The sequence below is a fragment of the Myiozetetes cayanensis genome, unplaced genomic scaffold (genome assembly GCF_022539395.1).
Source record: "Myiozetetes cayanensis isolate MyiCay16 unplaced genomic scaffold, myiCay2020 scf33, whole genome shotgun sequence".
NCBI classification, from domain to species: domain Eukaryota; kingdom Metazoa; phylum Chordata; class Aves; order Passeriformes; family Tyrannidae; genus Myiozetetes; species Myiozetetes cayanensis.
In genome coordinates, this window is record NW_026087555.1 from 2,441,442 (window position 1) to 2,461,910 (window position 20,469).

At 37.1% G+C, this 20,469-nt stretch overlaps 1 protein-coding gene across 1 annotated transcript in view; it reads left to right on the top strand.

Annotated features, from left to right (window-relative positions):
- TTC29 (tetratricopeptide repeat domain 29) overlaps window positions 1-20,469 on the top strand; it is a 383,434-nt gene that overhangs the window by 256,735 nt on the left and 106,230 nt on the right. Inside the window, exons 5-6 of the mRNA XM_050327269.1 lie at window positions 3,739-3,835; window positions 7,610-7,693. Coding sequence (XP_050183226.1) covers window positions 3,744-3,835; window positions 7,610-7,693 — 176 coding nt within the window. The 5' untranslated portion in view covers window positions 3,739-3,743. The remainder of the gene's footprint in view (window positions 1-3,738; window positions 3,836-7,609; window positions 7,694-20,469) is intronic.

The following is a 20,469-nucleotide window of genomic DNA, read 5'->3' on the forward strand; positions in this document are numbered from 1 at the left end:
AGGGCAACAAAGATGATTAAGGGACCGGAGCATCTTGCTTGCAAGGAGAGGCTGAGGGAGTTGGGCCTCTTGGGCCTTGAGGAGAGGCAAGCAAGGGGACCACGAATGCCTATAAGTATCTGAAGAGAGGGTGCCAAGAGGATGGATCCAGGCTCTTCTCGGTGATGCCAAGTAATAGGACAAGAGGCAAAGGGCAGAAACTGATGTACAGGAAGTTCCACTGGAATATGAGGAAGAACTTCTTTGCTGTGTGGGTGACCAAGAACTGAAACAGATTGCCCAGAGAGGCTGTGGGGTCTCCCTCACTGGAAATATTCACAAACCATCTGGACACAATCCTGTGCCATGTGCTCTGGGAGGGCCCTGCTCAAGCAGGGAGCTTGGACCAGATGACCCACTGTGGTCCCTTCCAGCCTGACCCATTCTGTGATTCTGTGAAAGAAGAAAGCCTGCTCTGTCCATGTGTAATGTGTGACACTGCCCATACTTCCTTAGGTATCAGTACAATGGTCCTGGTTCTCTGCTTGCCAGCTTCAGAAACTCGCTCAGCCTTGAGTGATGCTCCCGTTTGACACAGCTCATCCCAGCTGAGCTCCCAGAAGGCACACCAGCCCCTCGAGCCGTGCCGATTTCTCGCAGCTCCCACGTTTTCCATGGGATAATAAAGCGTACTTCGCGGCTCCGGGGCCCGTCGCCCCTGCCCTGAGGGGATAGCCGGACCGGTTCCTTGCCCGGGCCTGCCGGAGCCCGGCCCCCAGCGCCGCCCTCCCCCGTCGCCATGGCGAGGCCGCGGCGTCCCGGGCCGCCCTGAAGCGCCGCGGGGAGCTCGTCCTGCCGCCTCACCATGAGCCCAGGTCCGTTCCCCGGGGCACGCCAGCTAATGTGCTTTGTATTTCACTTGTAAAGAGGCCGAGACTGGGCCGAAGCCAAAGGTGAGGGTGTGTGGGCCGTATGGGGCCGGTTCACAGGTGAAGGGAGAAGCCGGAGCGTCTCCGGGCGGTGGTTGGGAACAGGGAGCGGCGGAGGGTGGCTGTATTCCCGGAGCCACAGGAACGGAGGGCATCCAGGGTATGGGTCAGGTTGCGGCCGTGGCCTCGTCCATCTTATTTGGAACAAAAAACATCTATCACGCCGGCTATAGATTTAAAAAAAAAAAAAAAACAAAACAACAAAAAAAACCCCCAAACAAACAAAAACAAAAAAAACCCCACACACAAACAAACAAAACAAAACAAAAAACCTCAATCTACTTTATTGCTTTCGGTGTAATAAAGTGCCGTGGCTGTAAGTCTGTCCTGCCGCGCTCTGACGTCTTTTTATCTTCGGAGGTGCCCGCAAAGACAGCCGTGTGTAGCCACCCCTCGGCTGCTTCCATCCCTGGGAAACCCTCAGCCTCCAGTTAGGTCTGAGCACGCCTCGGAAAATGTGTGGGAAGGGCTGAGAGGCGGCCGACAGGTTTACTGAAAGGTGCCAGGAAAGGCACAGTTACAGTCAGCTGGCGTTTTGCCTTCAGCTTCAGCGCACCTTGGAGCGATTCCAGCCCGTGGGGAGATTCCCTCCATCATATGGGTAAACAGAGCACTTCTTCCAGGAACAAACTGCACTGCCTTGTCTTCCGCTGAATTCCGTGGGTGTTTGATTAAGTAAATGAGATGTGGCTTGGGCTTTATAACAAAGGAGTAAGATGTAACGGGGTTACCAGTCTTCAAATGACCAGCGACGAAATCTACGTGACTATAATAGAAGGATGTGTTGCTGATGCCTTCTGCTTGTGTCTCTGTGGTTGTAATTTACCTGTGAGAATCACAGTTACCTTGGAAATTAGGGAAATGCAACCTCCATTTCACTCTGAAAGATACCTTCCACTTCTAAAGTAAGAGTTAAATCGGCATTATTATGAAGCAGGGTGTTTTTTTAATTTCCCAAGCTTTGAGTTTGGAACAGGAGTCAGGGCAGTAGTTTTGATCCTGTGAGGCAGTAATGTACCAAGAAAAATGTCTGCATAGGTACCTCATGTTCGTGGGAGACCTGTGTGCTAGGCAGCCTGTTTTCCCGGAGACTTGATTTCCGTGGGGTGGGAACCCGGAGCGTGTGAACCAGCAAGGAGATGCTGCCTGCTCCAGCCAGGTCCCCAGTGGGTGCAGCCTGGAGCCTGTGACAGGCCAAAAATTACATGGCTTTTTCATGGTTGCAGTGGCTGTACCGGGGTCTCCGTTCAGCTGCTTTCCCCTGCCTTTTCTGCCCCATGGCTGCAGCCAGACAGTTCCCCTGCCTTGCCGAGTTCATCAGCTACCATTAAGGCATGTAAGTTTTCTTTTTCTCACTTAATACCTCAAAACAAAGAGGCTTGTAGAAACCTTTGCATCTTCTCTGGGCTTCATGATTGTTGTTCCAAAGTTTAGTTACTATTTCTCACTGAATAGCATCTTCCCAAAAAGGGATTTTCCTTTCTATATAGTTCCTGTATACAAACCTGTCATTTTCTGTGAGAAGTGTAATATTTTTTACTGACGAATGACCCATATATTTTTATTCTACTGATTTTTTTTTCCATGATACACTTCTGTAAAATATTTCTGCCTCTTATTGCAGATTAGATTATTTATAAATAATATTCTTTCTATAACAGATATTATCATAATACTTGGTCCTAAAAGAATGACTTAGGAGAAATAACCTATCCTGTCATCTTTTCAACCTATAACTGTCTTTGTTATTCAATTCCAAGTAACGCAATAAAAAAAATTACTTCATTAGAACTGCAGAAAAATACTGCATCAATGAAATGGCTTTTGATCCCAGAAAGGCTAATATAAAACATCTGCTAGTCTGATGCTGATCATTCAGTTACAAATTGATTCATATATAATAATTATTTCCATAAAATAAATTTCATTTCACTAAATGTAGCAAATAGTTAAATTCTTTCTCCCCTTCTTATTATATTCTGTTTTTCCATCCCTATTAAAAGTTTGTGCCTTCAGGCCTACCAGCAGGGCATGCAATACCTACATTAAACCAAATTTAAAAGTAAGGGTGCTCCTGCTGCTAACGTCCTCAGATCACAGACATGCAAAATGAAGGAACTGGCAGCTGAAACTTTAATGGTAGGAAGTGTAGACTGAATACTTGGGGAAAAAACACAGTAGTGCTATATGACAAAAAAGTCCTATTAGCATTTATGTACTTCAGGATGACAAGCTAGACGATTCTACATAACTGTGGGGCTTTTGGCTTTTGTTTTAAGTAAACCCCTGTGTTGTAAGTATAGCATTACCTACATTCTTTCTTCAAAAGATTGTTACTCTTATGATTATGTAGTATTTCGAACATTAATACAGTACCTGTCGTTGCATCGCACACTGTATGTTCCATCATTTGTTCACCTGATGTATTAATGTAAAATAGTGTTAATACTTGGACATGGATAGCTTGAGGAAGCACACAGAATCCCATGCAAGTGTGGTTCCTGAACCAGCTGTCCCTGTGCCAGTCAAAAGCACCACAATGAAAGAGAGAAAACCATTGAAAGATAGAGCATGACCATTCCTATGTGTTATGTCCTACTGAGGTAACGCTGAAGAGATTTGTATGGAACTGGAGATGGGTTTTATATGTAGTCCGTGGAAATAAAAGAGAGTGGACTGGGAAGCAGCACAAGAAGGATAAGAAACTGCATTGCTTATCTGCGTTGAAGACGTTGTTTCAACTAATGTTGGTTTTGTTTGTTTGTTTTAGTTAAAATGAATGTGTTGCCTCGAGCGATCCTACAAAGCCCAGGGGAGCATCCCCGGTTTGTAAAGCAGCCTATTTGCCCCCCATTAGACTTTGCAAGGTATGTACCTCTTTCCTTTCAAAGCATCATTTTCCCTGTGAATAGCTTCAATCAGCTGTGCCGAGGTGACAAATTATGTTTGCTTTTTTGCAATATTTAAAACTACAAAAATGAGAGGCAAGGAAATTCTCTCTTAGGAAAGTTTCAGAATTAAAAGAAAACGTGTTCTGTTTAAGGTATGTATTTCATCCTAATTCTTCAAAACTCCTTTAAAAGCCATAGAAAGTTGTTTTCATTTAGCATTGATACAAACGTAGGTCATTAAAAATGTACTTATTTCGATGAAAAAACACCCAAGATTCTTTTGTTTCATTCATGCAGTTTTGCAACTCTCAGAATATAATTAATAAAGCTATCTTGAAAACGTTATTCTGTACCTAATATACTCAGCTATTAAGCTGAGAGAATTAGCAGCAGTGCCATAATACAATCCATATTCTTGCACATACCTATGTGTCTTCCTGTTCCATTGCACTCATTTCCCATTTTTTGTCCCCCTCAGTGAGTACTGGTCTCGCAGTTTCTTCTCTGCCCTGCTATTGCCTCCATTTCAGAAAGAACTGTGGTCATTTTCTCCTTCCTCTTTATTTTTTTTTTTTTCCCCTGATCCTGGCATTCCCCTTAGCCTTTGGCTGAAAGTTCTGGGACATCTCAAAGTTAAGCAGCTGCATGTCCATATCTAAAAGCAGTAAGGATCCATAAACATCCTATCCTAGTGCCCAGTCTTTCCGAGGGGCTCAAACTGAGACGTGTCCTCTCACATATTGATAGATTAAGGACATGTCTTACCATTTATTTTTTTAAATCTTTTATGGTTAGAGCTGTGTTCTGCAGCCATCACTTTTTCCAGTAACTGCATTGCTGGAGAAATCATTCCAGAGGGAGCTAGGAGGCTTGTTCAAGGAGATCCTTCTGCAGGAATCCTATTGAGGCTGTGCCTGTTTGCAGAAAAGAAATGTCTAGTGGCCTAGACCGGGCTGTAGGTGCCTAGTGATGAGAACAAGACAAGCTCTGCCATTTTGTTTTACAAGACATTTTGAGAAAGCTGAAGTCTGAGTTAACAGCATAGGCAGTGGGGATAGAAAGTTGTGTGAGAATTAGTTTGGTCCATTGTGTGACTCCATTCCATTATTTGATTAAAAAGCAGATGTATTTATCATTAAATTTATTTTAGAAAAAAAAAAAAACCAGTATCTGTTTTTTTCCTGTGTAGATTGATAATAGAAACAGTTATAGGAAGACATGGTGAAAATGTTAATTCTGGGACAGATACCCATTGGATTAAAATATATTTATCTTTATGAGTGATTTAAAATTAAATAGGAGCCAATTTACAGGTGAAGTGGACTTTTTAATACACTGTTTATGGAATATAGTGAGTCATTATGGGAACATTGGAGAAATAAGGCTAGAACAGCTTGTAAAAAGCAAGAGACAACCTGTGGAAGAAAAGAAAGAATGCCTTTTAGCCAGTGCTATCCTCACCTCAATTGTCTGTGAAGAAACAATGTCCATTCCAAGTCACAGTCTCAGTTCTTCACATAAATTAATTGTATTGTTTTTAATTCTCATTGCATATAACAAGCCATTTTAAATAATGATGGAGTTTTCTAGTGTATTTTTTCCTATGTGTCATCTGCTTGCCTTTTCTGTGTTATTGTTACATTAACATCATTGATAATAACAGCCAGGATGAGATAAATATTTATTATTTTCAGGAAGTTCAATTCTTTATAATGGGTGACTGTGTTTGTAGTTACATCAATCCAAAACAGGTTATTGCAGAGCTGAGGTAAACAGTAATTAGTTTGCAAGTTTTTGATTATGTTTTCTTTTTTTTCCCTTGGCTGTAGTTGTCTTTCAGCCTAAGGGCGTAACCAATAAGAAGTCAGAAATTTATACCTTGGATATAAGGCTGGTGTCATTTTAAATTGTATATGCTTCTGAGGGCTTTTCCCATGATTTTTTTTTGTTACAATACCTTTGTGAAGACAATAACAAGGCACCAAGCTTTCCTTTGTTCCGGTTTGAGATGGTTTTTAACTGCAGTGTAGATAAATTTGCACCAAGATGATAGTGATGCTTAGGAATTGTCTGGTTTAGTTGACTTGTTTCAGTTTGGGGGTTTGGGCTTCCATCCCACCAAATATCTAATGTCTTCTCTCTGTGCTACTCATGTGAAGAAATCTCATTTTTGGAACCTTAAACTACAAGGGTCACCTAGGGTTTTTATTGTGTTGTCTACTTGAAACTTCATATTTATTTGCCCAAAAATACTGGGTTTCAATTTTTCTTTTACCCCATATAAACCTATAGTATCTTGAAATATGTTTTACATCAGTTCAAAATAAACAATAATTACCTTACCTTCATGATCCAAACGACATTACGTATCTCTCTAAATTGCGACTATTTTGGTGTTAAAATTTTGATTTAATGTTTTAGTATTGATTATAACTGAATTTTTATGGCAATAGCCATGAGGTGCACATTTAGCAAGATCAGCACAACTCACATGGACAGTGTTATGTGCAGCCTGGAAGCACAAGCCACTGCTGGTGCCGCTCAGCAGTAGCAAATTCTGGAACAGAATTAAATGCACTGTTTGTGACGGAAGTTTTCACTGTTACATTGTTTTAAATACAGATATGTCAAAATATCTCTACTTTGCTTAGCTATTTTGTTTTCATTTAAATGAACTTCATGAAGTGTCTTTGGTATTCTCAGAGCAATAAGGAGCATGATGCTTATATTAGCTAACATTATGAAAAGAATTTACTCTCATCACTGTAATGAAAGACAGCAGTGTAATACAGACAGAGAAAGAGGAAAGTAATAGATTTATGTGGAACACTAATGTTGAATTTCTTTTATCTCTGAGTGATTAACCAGACAATCTTTATGCTCTTTTACAGAAGAATAAAAATAAATTCACATTAATTTTATAAATATAATATCCTCTACAGTCAGCATTTCAGATCCTATTTAAATACACTTTATGGTCAGTAAGTGCATATTATCCTTTGAAGGCATCTCTTGTGTACCAGAGTGGAGATGCAAAGAGGTGATGGCTGAAGTGAAAGGTGAAATGATGCACAGTTCAAATATTAAAATTATATCCATGCATCCTGAAATTGCTCTTTATTTTAATGCCCTTTGGATTACCCCCTTAGGGGACCAACTTTTGCCATATGCTGCTCAATCTGTGGGAAGTCAAGAGCAGTATTAAAAGATTGCATTGCACCAAGGAAAACATTTGGAATTGGATTTGGTAATTTTTTTGTTGATTTGGGTTTTTTGTGGTTTTTTGTTTGGTCTGGCTTTTTGTTTTGTTTGTTTGTTTGTTTGCTTTGTTGGGTTTTTTTAATTTTGAAAAAGTTAAATATTAAATAGATTGGACCACTTTGGTCCATACTGAAAATGCAAAAATGTAATGGTTCTGGTTTTAGGAAGCAGTTTAAATAGGGATAACTTAATCAATTATTATTGATTTAGCTAATACACAGTTTCTTCTAGTTCAGACTGAAATATCAGATAATCAGATCCTTTAATGTTAATACCATCTCTGTTTTCTTTTAGAAATAAAGATTTGAAATAGCTGGAGACCAAAAAATTAAAAAGATATTTGTATGTGTTTATAGAATGTCTGATATATTACTTTGTCAATATTTCAGTATTTAGCTCTACTTGGCAATGATAATATATTATACATGCTGCAGAAGTCTATGTTAGCACCTTACAGTGTTTCTTTTAATTTTTTTCATTTAAATTTAGGATTCATTTGATCAAAGACAAAGATGGCATAGATGATTATTTGGCGAAGAATATCAAAGGGTTGTCAAAACAAGAAGCTGCAGCGTAAGTTGGCTTTTTTGAGGCATTTTAACATCCATAAGTTTATTGTTTCCTTTGTTTCTAGTCATCATAATCATTTAAATTTAAAGTTCCCTAGACCCTACCCTTTTTAGTTGAACTTGGCATTTAAAAAATTGAAGTTGATATTAAATAATGTTGGTTCATTTCTCCTGATGTTAAACATATCAAAGTGTTTAAATATCTCCTTGGTTTTACTAATTTGGGTATTTACCAATTATATCACATTTGTAACATTATTGTTAAGATTGTGTCAGTAATTATATTTAAAATTGTGCTGCCTTTTTGTTTTGTGTTCTTCTCTTTGTTTTTTCTGAACCTTTGTGAAATATCTCCTTTGGGGCGGAAGCTGAGTATACCGACATACACGTTCTTGTAATTTTGAATTACTATTTAGCCAAGCCCAAGTGCTGACTTCCGTGGTAAAGCATTTAATACCCCATTAGTTATTAAAAACCCAGTGAATGAAAGAAATCTAGATAACTTTTGATTTCTTACAGCTGAGGTATTTACATTTAGAATTTACAAGAGACTGTGACTGACTTACTCTTCTGCAGTCTTTTAACAGATCTGGGGTTCAGCACCATCAAAATTAATGAAAGAATTCTAACAAATCTGGATTACTGGTTGCTTAAGTGAGCTGATTTATTTATTTCAATATTTAAATAATGAAAGGATGCATATACAAGGGCTCTAGGCACCTTAACAATTAATATTGCAAGATCACCCTTGCCACATAAAAACTTTCTATCAATCAGACAGGAATTCGACCAGCTAGTTGCTTGCAAAACACACTTCTTTTCTACTTCCTAGCCTAAGAATGTGCCTGCAAGCCTTTCCTAGGAACTTTCAAATTAAAATCTAGAAAATCACCAAATTTTATTTTAGAGGTAATAACTTTAGTGGTGTCCTAAAATCATAGCATGTGACACTCAGCCAGCAGACACCCTTTCCTTCTTTTGTGATACATGTCCAATTCACTTTTATTTTTACAGTGGCAACATGATAAAGCTAATCAGTGTTCTGACAGTGAATACAAAGATTGTAATGTATCTGGTTTGATGATCTAGGACAGCAATCTGGTTAAAGCAAACTTCTTTTATTTTTGAGCTCAGTCTAGGTTCAGAGATGGTGGACTAAAGATTAGTTCAATGACGGGGTTGGGCAGGACCTTCTCAGTACATCATCCAAGTGTGCGCAAAGTTCAGTTTCTTCCTTTGTTGCTGTAGGAGAGACTATCACCGTCACAGTCTGTGGGAGAGAGCAGCCCGTCAGTGTCAGGGAAGGGAGTAAGGTGAGGCAGTGGGAAGTGCCCTGTTGCTGCTCTGTCAGGGCAGGTGGTTGATGTGCGACAGTTACCTTTGATCACACTGTAGTGCTAATGCTGCTGGGTGTCAGAGCTGGTGTAAATACTCCCTGCTTAAAGGGAAGAAAAAAAGATTGCTCGGTGACTACATTTCTATAAGGAACAGATCCTTCCTGAGCAAATGCTTTGTTGACAGAGGTCCTGTCCCCTGAATTAAGGGTGGTGTAGTTGCTCTGTGAGGAGGGAAGAAGTCTCAGACCTCAGGGAGCAAGCAGAGAACTAGGTACACTCACTTATTGTCACCCTCATCCCACACCAGCTCTGCAGGGCTGCTCTGCTCACAACACTGCAGCAATTTGTGCAGACTGACTTGCCTTCCCAGGGAGCTGTCTCAGTCTTCAGCCCCAGTGGGCTTCTACACTGCAAGGGACAGGAGTGTTCTCTCTGTGGTGATTACACAGGAAGTCACTGCTATTTTAGGAAGGCCTTGGGGCTTCAAAGTGCATTTTGCAGCTCTGATTTGATCGGGTCAGCCTTTTACTACCATTAAAAAACCCAAAAGAACAACAAAAAAAAAAAATGCAAAAAGTCCTATAAGATTTTTCTTTTTATATCCAAACCCTGAGTCTGGAGGTCATGGAAAAGGAAACCAGCAAGGACATCCACAATGAACTAAGAATTTTATCATCTGTTCTGCAATGCCTACACAAAGTGGGGTGTTCCCTTACAGTTTTCTAACATGCTGTTTTTCAAAGTTATCAAAGTTATCAAAGCCTTTTAGAAGATTAAACTGACTTATTATATGTATTCTTGTTTATTTCTATGGAGATTTTTAAAGTACCTCTTTTAAAAGGTTATGTTCATGTTCTATGTATTTAATTCTTGGAATTTTAGCTTTTGATAATAGGACAGCAGTTACAAAACTTCTCTCTCTATATATATAGTTTACTAATGCTCTTCCATAAACGTGATAAAATCATTTGAGAGCAAACAAATGGTAGCAAACTAACTACACAGTTATATTAGTACTATGCTATTTTAGTTAGAAGAAACTAAACACATCAACTGTAATTTAAAACCAATTTATAAAATAACGGAATACCATATCTGTAAATGATCTTACTGAAATTAGTGTAATGCTTAGTAGTATGTCTCAGCAGACAACTGATGTTTTTATTTTAAAAATTATGAGAGATTGCTTATGATATGCTATGTAGGTTTTTTTTAAATATTGTGTCCATTCCAGTAGTAGATTATTACACTTCTTTAAAAAAGGACTGCATTTTCCTTTTTTACCACCTAAATATCTGTACTTTTGTTAACTTAATATGTCAGTGATTATTTTGTTGAGGCAAATTCTTGGAGCCATACTTCTGCTTAATATTATACACCCTTTTTTTTATGTGTATGTTAGGCAGAAAACAAATTTATTATCTTATAAATTAAGGAATGTCTGGTTAGTATCACATTTATGGAAACAAACCACATTCTTTAAAGCTCTTCCTTAAAATGATACCCTTCACAATATTCTTTAAAATGAAGATAAACTAGCTTCTTCATAGTTAAAGGGGAAAAGAGGTTACAGTTACTCTTGTATTGTAGAGTATTTTTTGCAAACTTCATCAAAACAGAAGAATTTCATTAAGTGTGCTCATGATATAATCTCTTTTTTTTTCCTGTGGAAAAATGTGGAGTTGCTTTTCAGAGTTTTTTTGTTTGTAATAATTTTTTTATCCTGGGTTGATATGATAGAAGTGGGAGAAAAAAATAATGCTTAAGAAAGATAGTACTTTAATGATATTAAAACAGGATATTGCTTTGTTTTTTCATTGATTTTGTTTTGCTTCCTTCTCAAAGACTTTAACTTGAAACAAGAAGTGAATGTGGTGCAAGGAGGTGGAAATGGAAAAATAGTAAAGTTTCGTGTTAATGCAGAATGTGAATGCTTTCTTGCCACAGAACTAGGCTTCTGTAAGCTTCTGAGGAGATTGGCTGACTCCACTGGCCTTCAGTGTGCTTTCCCTGGTACCTTCTGTTCTTAGTCTTGACTCACCACGTCATCAAGGGCTCAAAGTTGGATTGTAAAATTGTAAAAATTAAAAATAGTCCTTATGACTGAACTAAGAGTCAAAAAGTTCACAGTGAACTGTGAGGTAAAGCATTTTTTATCAAAATATTGATTCCAGGGTTGAATCTTCAAATAAGTTTGGGGCCTAGAATGGACTAGAATTTGATATTGTCATTCCTGCTTCCTGATCTTTTTGTCAGGGTCAGAAAGAACAAGTAACAGTTCTCTTTTCTTAATACAAATGAAAATTGTCCAAAGACTACCATGTCATGTAAAAAGAGTTAAAGACTAGAAAGAGAGACTTTGAAATCTGTTTAATGAGAGGAACAGCTTTGCTCAGCAGTAACAAAAAATATTACATTAGTGATGTTGCTGGATGTATTTTCAATACATTTGAATTGGGTGATCAAGTTCTACTGTCCTCAAGACTCTGGTAGTCAGATGACATCTGAATTATTACACAGAGACAGTAAAGACTGACTGACCTAGATATGCAGAAAATTGGTATTTGTGTTGTCTGTCTCATGAGTTGTGGATTGGTGTGTTATGGAAAGCTTGCCTTGGTAAATTTGTGTCAGTAAAGACACACTGTGATAGGGCTTTTTTCAGGCAGGAGAAAAGATTACCTTATCTGCATTCTGTCAGATGTTTTTGAGATGCAGTGAGTTGTTCTGCTTAGAGTTGTCCAGTGGCTGGTCCACTCCAAGATCAGCCGGCACAGAAAAAGGCAAGTGGACTGCGACCCCCAGAGCAGTGGTCAGCTATCTCTGCTACTACTGGGCATGTTGATCATTAAACCACTTTCCAAATTGTATAGTGCGAAATGAACATGAAATTTTTGCTCTAGCAGTGATGACTGATGAATATAGTAGCAATGCCTTGCTTTCACAAACTTTTTGTCCTTTCCTGCAGAAAAGCAAAGGGATTTTCACCTAAGGTTAACTGATCCAGAGGACTAGGTTAATCATCCCATATAATCAATGGAAATAATTAAGATGAAGTAATGCAGTTAGTGGAGCTCCATATTTTAGGATTCATACAACTGCTTTAGAACAAGGTAAATGTAACTTTTGAAGCACCTATTTTTTTCCATTACTTAGAGAGAGAGAACTCGGGGCGACCAGCTCAGATGTAGATGTGTACATTTGCCACTGAATCCCACACCAGAGAACTGTGGAATTTTGAAAGCTTTAAAAAGAGTGGAGTAGAAGCCTTAGAGTTGTGTCCTCTTCTGATGTTGTCCTCTGTTTATAAGGTATTTAAATCATGAGAGTTTCAGTACTCAGATTTATTTGCTTTTCTATTTGTTAATTTTCCAGTCTTTTGCATTGATGGACCAGTTCTTTAAGGAAGCAGAACACAAATAACTGATTGTGGATTGGATAAATCCATGCTTTTTAGTAGCTTTCACCCCTATCAAATAAATCAGTAAGGTGACTTCTTAGGTGATCCATGAAGTCTTTTGTTCAAAAAATAGATTGGGACCTTTTTTCATTGACATCATATTGCCATGTTTTCTTTTTCCCAATCTGGTGCTTCCCAGTTTGAACATGCTTAATTTAGGCTTGGGAATTTTGTGTTGTAAGATGGATCTGACCATTTCTGTGTTATTAAGTGAGGTTCTTGAGGGACAGGGAAGGGGCTCTACCAAGAAAAAGTTAGGAAAAAATATCTTGTTGGTATGGAATTAAGGCAAGGAAGGAAGAGAGGCGGCTGCTGTTGCTAAAAAGCTTGCAAAAGGCAATTTCAGGCACAGACAGACAATATGTAGGTGCAGATTCTGCTTTTCCTTTGTATTTCAGTCCTCGATTGCACAGTATTTGGTTCTAGTGATGCACTGATTTGAGCTGCTTCCATTTCTTCTGTGTATAACTCTATGAAGACAGGGGGAGAGAGGAGAGCTCAAGGCAGCTAAAGAAGGATGTAGCAGCAAACACAGAAAGAAATAAACTTCTTTCCCTTTCATGTTCAGGTCTTAGGAAGATTTTACTCTTCTTCCTACTGTCAGTCTTTGGATAGGACCTGTAAGCACCTTATGACCCTCTCTGTTCATGTTACTCTCTTTGAGAACTGGTGGAATGATGTGTCAACTCATTTACATTTTATGTGGATATTTCTTCACTTTTAGATACTAAAAACTATGGGAAAGGGTAAATCAGAATAAAAGAAATGTATCCTTTCATAGTAAAAGAAATTTTAAATTAAGGCCCTCTATCCCAAACTCCCTGCTGGTTGTGGAAAGGGAAATAGCACAAGTCACTTAGTGAGCTAGATGATAAATTTTAAATTTCTTTCACAATATTATTTAAATATGTATTTTTTCCTGTCTGAATAATTCCTAACAATCTTACTTGCCATGACCAGGATTCAATGTTTATTAAACAACTTTCAAAAAGAGATTTTAGCACTTAGAGGCATACATCCTTTTTGGTCAGATGAGTAATCTCTTTAAATTTTGGGCCTGATAAGCATATTATTTACTGTAATTAGGCAGTGATCTAAAGAACAGAACTGGATAGGAAGCAAAGAATTTGCCATTCCTAGAGAAACTTCTCTGTGCATTTGTGTAATGTGAAAGGTTTTTCTTGAAAAGGTTAAAAAAAGTTCTAATCAACTTCTGTACATTATGTAGAACTTCATTTTCTAAACTCTGCAAAAGAAAGTTTCATATTTAATGGGAAATCATGAATTATTCCATTTATTATCTACTTCCTCCTTTCAAAGACATGATCTGGATAAAAGGCGGGGTGAATAATTTCAAAAAATACAATACATTTTTAATGGGAAGGTGCAAACTACAGATTCTCATGACTATTAGCAAGTATAGAGGAAACAGAATTTTACTTGCAAAAACTCATCAAACTCTTGCAAAGATAAAATACATGACATACTTTAATAAAGAAGAACACAGTGAGCTGAAGTTTTTCTTTTTTTATGTAACTTGTTGTTTTTACTAAGTTTGGTCTTATGGTTTTCTAGTGCTTTCATTTCTCAATAGTTCAACAATATTTAGTACTGAAGATAATGTACCAGCAATACACAACTTACTTCTATTTTTAAAATACTCCATAAAGGTAAAGCATCTCTAACGCACACAAAAAAAAGAGTCTAAAATAAAGACTGTCTGATCTGCCTCTAGTACAATCAAGACTTCCTAATAATTTTCACAGTGAAAATTATTCTGCCTTCTGCATTGTGTAAAATCCTCGCTTTTCCTTTCCTCTTAACCTCCATGTGATCTGTTTATCCTTAGACTCCTGAGTAAGTTCAGCTGGGGACTTGAATCAGAGATATCCTAAACAAAAGCAAAAATACTGTAGGAATTGTTCATAGCAATACTGTAATAATGCATAGCCTTGTGTAGGATTTTGTGATAATTCATAACATCAGCTTGAGAAGATACGGAAAGTAAATAATGATGATTATCTGTTTTCAGATATTCACTGTGAAAGAAACTTGCAGAGAAATTTAACAACTTCTTTGATATCATGCAAGTCAAACAGAAAGGATTTCAAACTGAGATGTTTTTAGCTCTCAGCCTACCAGATCATCTCTGAAATAAAAAAGTTGAAAATACTTCATTTTGATAGATAATAGTCAAAAAATATGGTTAGAATTACTTTTTCTTAAAGAACGTTATTAATTTAGAAAGAAAAGCAAAAATATTATTGAAGATAATGGGTTTTTTTCTGATTATGCTTGAAATAATTGCAGATGTGTGTGCTTTTGTATGATGAACATTTTTATAAGGTCAGCACTTTCATTTTTATTTTTAGTATTTTCTTTGCATTTATGTTTAGGGACAGAATGTCCCAAAAGTTTACCGCTAAATTTGTATTTCCGTTTTCTGGGTTAACGAGGATTCTTAATTATTACAGTACTTACATCCATTTTAAACCACTTTTTTTTCTGTGTCACCCTTTGATGTTTATAATTGATTAATTTTTCATTTTATGTAGCTTTGAACAAAAGGAATCGAGTTCAATATATGTGTTCTTTGCGGGCTCCTACTGACAGGTTATGCATCCCCCTTTGATTGCATGATTTAGGTTAAAGTGTGGTTTGACAACAGTCAGTGACTGTGAGGCTGTAGATGGAAAATACTGCATTGCTTATGCTGAAAGTTATTGTACCCATATATATGGTATAAAGTACTTTCTTTTTATATATGCTTTGTTTTCCTCTTTCTAATAACAGTTCTGGATACATAGCTCCGTAAAGCTTTTCCTATTTAAAAAATCTGAGTTGTTGCCAAAGTCAGTTTCAAGTGATGTTTTTCTCCTCTCATGATGAGTACAAATATTCATGCAATATTTTATAATTAGAATAGGAATTCTTTGTATAACATTTAGGGGGTTGGTGGATTTTATGCTTTATATAACTTGATAATTTGGAATTAAAAAGCATGCAACCCAACCCAATATGATTTAATTTGCAGCCTTAGCAGTAAAAAATTCTAAAGTGTAAGCTAACAGTCTATTACTACTTAATGGCATTTACTGTACTGTCATATCTTTTTTTAATGACATTACTATAGTCTACAATTTAACATATTACCATCCAGTAAATATTTCATTAAAAGGAAAGTATTTAAACGGATGGTCTTTAAACCGGGATTAAAGAGCCTGTACCCTGATGCAGTTCAACAGCCTTGTGTCTGTAGCAGTACGTGGTGAAAATGTGCTGAGTACCTTGACCATCTGAGGACTTGTCTTCCCGAAGTACTTATGTAGATAAATTTTCCCACAGAACCGAGGCACTCACATGACTCAGATATATTTTTCAGTGAGCTGTGGACCTACTGCTGGTGGATTGCAGCCCACGGGCGTGGCAAGGACATGGTTTACACCACTCTGACCTGGGGCACTGAAAGCAGTAGGTAGATCTTCAGCTTCCACATTTGCCAAGTATTTGCTCACGTGCTTTCTGAGTTCAACAGTTCCCTGCAGAAATTTTAACTATATTTTAGATGTGGGTCACTAACAGTGTTGCAAAAGTGTTCTTGTTTTTTTGGCTGTCCTGCTATAATTAAATAATAATTCCTCTTTCAGTTCTTAGGCAAAGCAGCCTGAAGTCATAAACTCTTACAGCATGTTTTGCTTTTTTTGTGTTTTGTATAGGATATTTCTTTTTACTTAATGCATATATTTTTCAAATTTTAGTGAGGAAATTCTGGTGTCCCCCTGTTTATACTTTGTTTGTTTGCACATACATTAAGCAAAAAGTAGCAAAGTGTTCACATACTTTATGTAATTTTAATTTATTTGTAGATTTATAGACAGGAAATGTGAGTGAAGTAAAATAAATTTGTTTAAATGAACTTAAGAAAAAATATCTTGATTATTTTTTCATAATTTTGTGATGCTTATCTAAGGCATTTATATCAGTCATTGACTTGCCAACTGCAGAAGGAAATCCCAAGTGGATGAAACCTATTTGAATACAGTTTTTAAATATTATAATAATTGGTAGAGTAATTATTTTACACTGAAAGTACACTTTAATATTTTATATACTACCATTGTTTAATCCATGCCATTTTGTGCTTTACAAAATGGGATTGCTACAGTACATTTGTATTGTAATCAGCAGCTAGAATTAACCAGAAGTACTAATTAAATCCTACAAAATCTTAATATATGAAACCTGATATTAAATATATATATATATATATATATATATAAATCTGCCATCTGAAAACAGTAGATTTTTGGACCTATATTGCATGCCTGTAATTAGCCACACCAGACAGGAGGCATGGAGAATTAAGCTCATGATAAATGATTCTGTTATGCTATACTGACTATTTTGATTATTTCTAGCACCAGGACCTGCCTCTTGGCCTCTTAATTTCTTTTTTTTCGTTTTCCCTCTGTCAATGTAAAGGGTAGAATTCAAATAGCCTTATTGTGCAGGATTTTAAGGTAATGTTGTATGGTGCTGTCTTGATCTCCCAGCATTGCATAAGAGTCTCATAAAAGTATAATACCTTAACATAGGAAGGTCCTTGGGACTGGAACGGTGTAATTTCATGAACCTCACTGAGGGTTACTATTTATTTTGCACTGGTAAAGGCAAATTAGAATCAGGTTCCTGTCATTCCTCAGCATGACTCTAGATCACTTCAAAATAGCAATTATAATAATAAAAACAAATCCATATAAGAAAATTACATAAGTAGCTCTGTAGTTTAAGAAAAAAATTAAAATGCCTGTAGCAATATACAGGTGCTCTTAAAGCACAATGTTAACAACAGCAGTGCCTTTTCAAGCTCCCAGATCTGCATTCAATAAGTAGCTCCTTTCACCCGTGTGATATTACACGACACAGAACCATCACCTATAACATGGTGCCACTAAATGGCAACTTTTAACTTGTGGTGGTTGTTGAGATGGTGCTAAAAATTCTTGTGACACACAACCCGCCCTGACACAGAGGGAGAAGCTCACTGAATTTTTCAGCACCATATGACAGAATATTGTATCACAAAAACTGCTGATACAGGACAAGTGCATGGCATCTCACCAGATCCACTTGGACCTCAATTCATTGTGTTCCCCAGCCTGTGTAAATAAACATGTAGCAACATCACAGGGATTTAGCAGTGACAGAGATGACTGTCCAGGCAGAGGATTCTCAGGCTTGGCTGAGTCTATGATAGGCGCTGTGGTTCTCATCTGTTGAGTTTCATGGATTCATTAAAAAAAAAAAAAAAAAAAAAAAAAAGAGAGAGAGAGAACAAAAAACACCCCAAAAAACCCCAAAACAAAACCAAAAAAAACCCACACAAAACCAAAAACCAGAAAAGAAACAAACCCAAACAAACAACTCTGGTTTGAATTAAACCCAGATTAATCGGTATCTTTGTTTCAACCATAAATACAGAGATATGATCCCGAATTCGTTAAGAAATTAGTTTGCTTTTTAAAAAATCCATCTGAAATCTCCTTCTGCTGGCGCGCACACACACGATCATCCGAAGGGGGAAGAGGACTTCGGGTTTACATTCACATCACGGTTCAGTTTTAAAATTAAACACGGTTAACATCGCAAAGCCCTCTGCTCGTTCTAGTTCGGCTCCTCTGCTCGCTGGCGGGCGGCTGTGCGGGCAGGACGAGCGTGTCCGTGTCGCGGTGCCCTGTGCGGGGGCACGGCCTGTGGGGGGGACCCTTTGTTCTGCCGCGCTGCCAGCGCCGGGATCCGCGTGTCCTGCCTGCAGTTTCCCACATTTCCAGTAGATGCCCCCAGAGACCATTAAACCCCTTGAACTACTTGTTCACTAGTAAATCATAATTTATTAGGTTGTAAGGTTCAAAATGTTTGGTGTAAACTAGCTCATTAATGTAGTAGGAACATACTGTTAACCGCTGGGTTTTATAAAATAAATCATAGATCATAGAATATCCTGAGCTGGAAGGGACCTTAGAAATCAGTTATTTGATATTGATATCACCAATCAAGTAATCTTTGGTTATCCAAAACATGAGGTGCTCTGTTTAACCTCGTATTCCACACGCTGCATGACATCATAGGAAGCAGGATGGAAAGGATTTTGATGATTTATAGTTTATCACAAGGTATCATGAGAAGTTTACTGCTGTCACCTACACCATACTTCTGTTCAAAAGAACTGTTTGTTGGGAAAAAAAAAAAGGACACTGGAATTTTCATCCGGAAGCACTTCGTAACAATTTCAGAATTCATTGCCACGTCAAGCTCTCTTATGTGACTCAAATACCATTCATCCCCGTGATATCATTAATCTCCTGTCCTATTTTATTGTTTGTGTGTGATCAGTCACTTGTGTCTTATATATTACAGAAACTTAAGGAAACAATTGTAGTAATATTTTCTGTTTGTAACTGAGAGATTACTTTTATGTTTATGCCACTGAATTTGAAGGGTTATACAGTAGATAGCTTCACTGCTTGTGTGCTAAAATCAGTTCTTTTTGCCTCAAAAAAGTGTGCTCTGTACAGTATGATTATTTCAGCATTATTTCAATGTCTTCATTAATTGGGATGGGATTTATTAAGAGACCATTGACACTGATTTTTAAAACTGATGTGTTTTACTAGATGCTTTGTTTCCCTTTACTGGTTTGTCAATAATGCTTTCTAGTGGGGAAAATGTGCTTTGAATTCAAGTAAACAGTCTACAGAAAAGAACATGTTACACAGGCACAGTTTTTTCTATTTATATGAATCTCAATGCTGTGCTCAGTGAGTATGCAGTGAGTGATAAAAATTAACTGCATGATATTTTGGTTAGTCACTGTTAAGATTTTTTAGCAGTACTTCTTTGTTTACTTCCAGTACATCTAATGATCTAATGCATGCACACATACAAACATATATAGATCCCACTGTATAAATAAATATGCATGTATGTGCCTGCTATGCAGATTGGTATTCCACTGCTATCAGTTATATTAATGTAGGATCCAGTCCTAGGCCTTTGGAAGTTGGTAGGAGTTTTTTTACTTATATTCTTCAATCGTTTGTTAGTAAGATAGGATTTTAAAACAGGAGAATAAAAAAGAAAAAAATTTTCTATACAGAATAGAGAATACATTGCATGCTATTAGCATAATATCTTCACAGTATTTTTAAGCTCTATACTCTGCATTTGCTGTATGTCAAATATAGCATATTCTGGCAAAATAAAATTTCAATGTTTAAAGATATTTCCCATTTACTTTTCTAAGGTAAATGTTGCAAATGTTTTCTAGTGGAAACAGTTTTATCTTTTCCCTTGACTGTTTGAGCTATGTGTGCTTTTCAGTCTCAAAAACCATCTCTTTATATATTAAACATAAATTCTGTACTATCGAATCTATATCGTAATCAGGATTATTTAATATTTTTATGTTCAGCTCTGCAACTGAAATGTAAAAAATACACTGCGGAGGATTAGTGTGAATCTGTGTAGTAAGAGATTTTATTTTAATTGCGTTAAATACAAAATAATGCAGACAATTTTTTTCTTACATTGCTGTTTATTTCACCAACATCTAGCTAAGAAGTTTTTCACATCACTTCCATCCTATCAGCACTGTTGAAGAACTACAGAGGCTGTTTTCAGGCTTGAAGTATTAGTTTCATTAGGCTATTGTTTAGTATGAAATCATCTGAATTTATTACATACACTATAAGTCTCAGTTTTCAGTATTCCGTATTTATTTTAAAGCCACTAAGAATTTGAATTTAAATAGATTTTAATCTAAAAGGACAGTCTTGAACAGTTTAGAAACTTAATGGAATATACAGAATAGAAGTACACATCTGTGTCCTTGCCATTTTACTGGGACAAAGGTTTGTTTTCCCACAGTAGGTACCTATCCCTGCAAGCCTTTACATCTGGTACCTTAGTGTTGCAGGCAGTCCC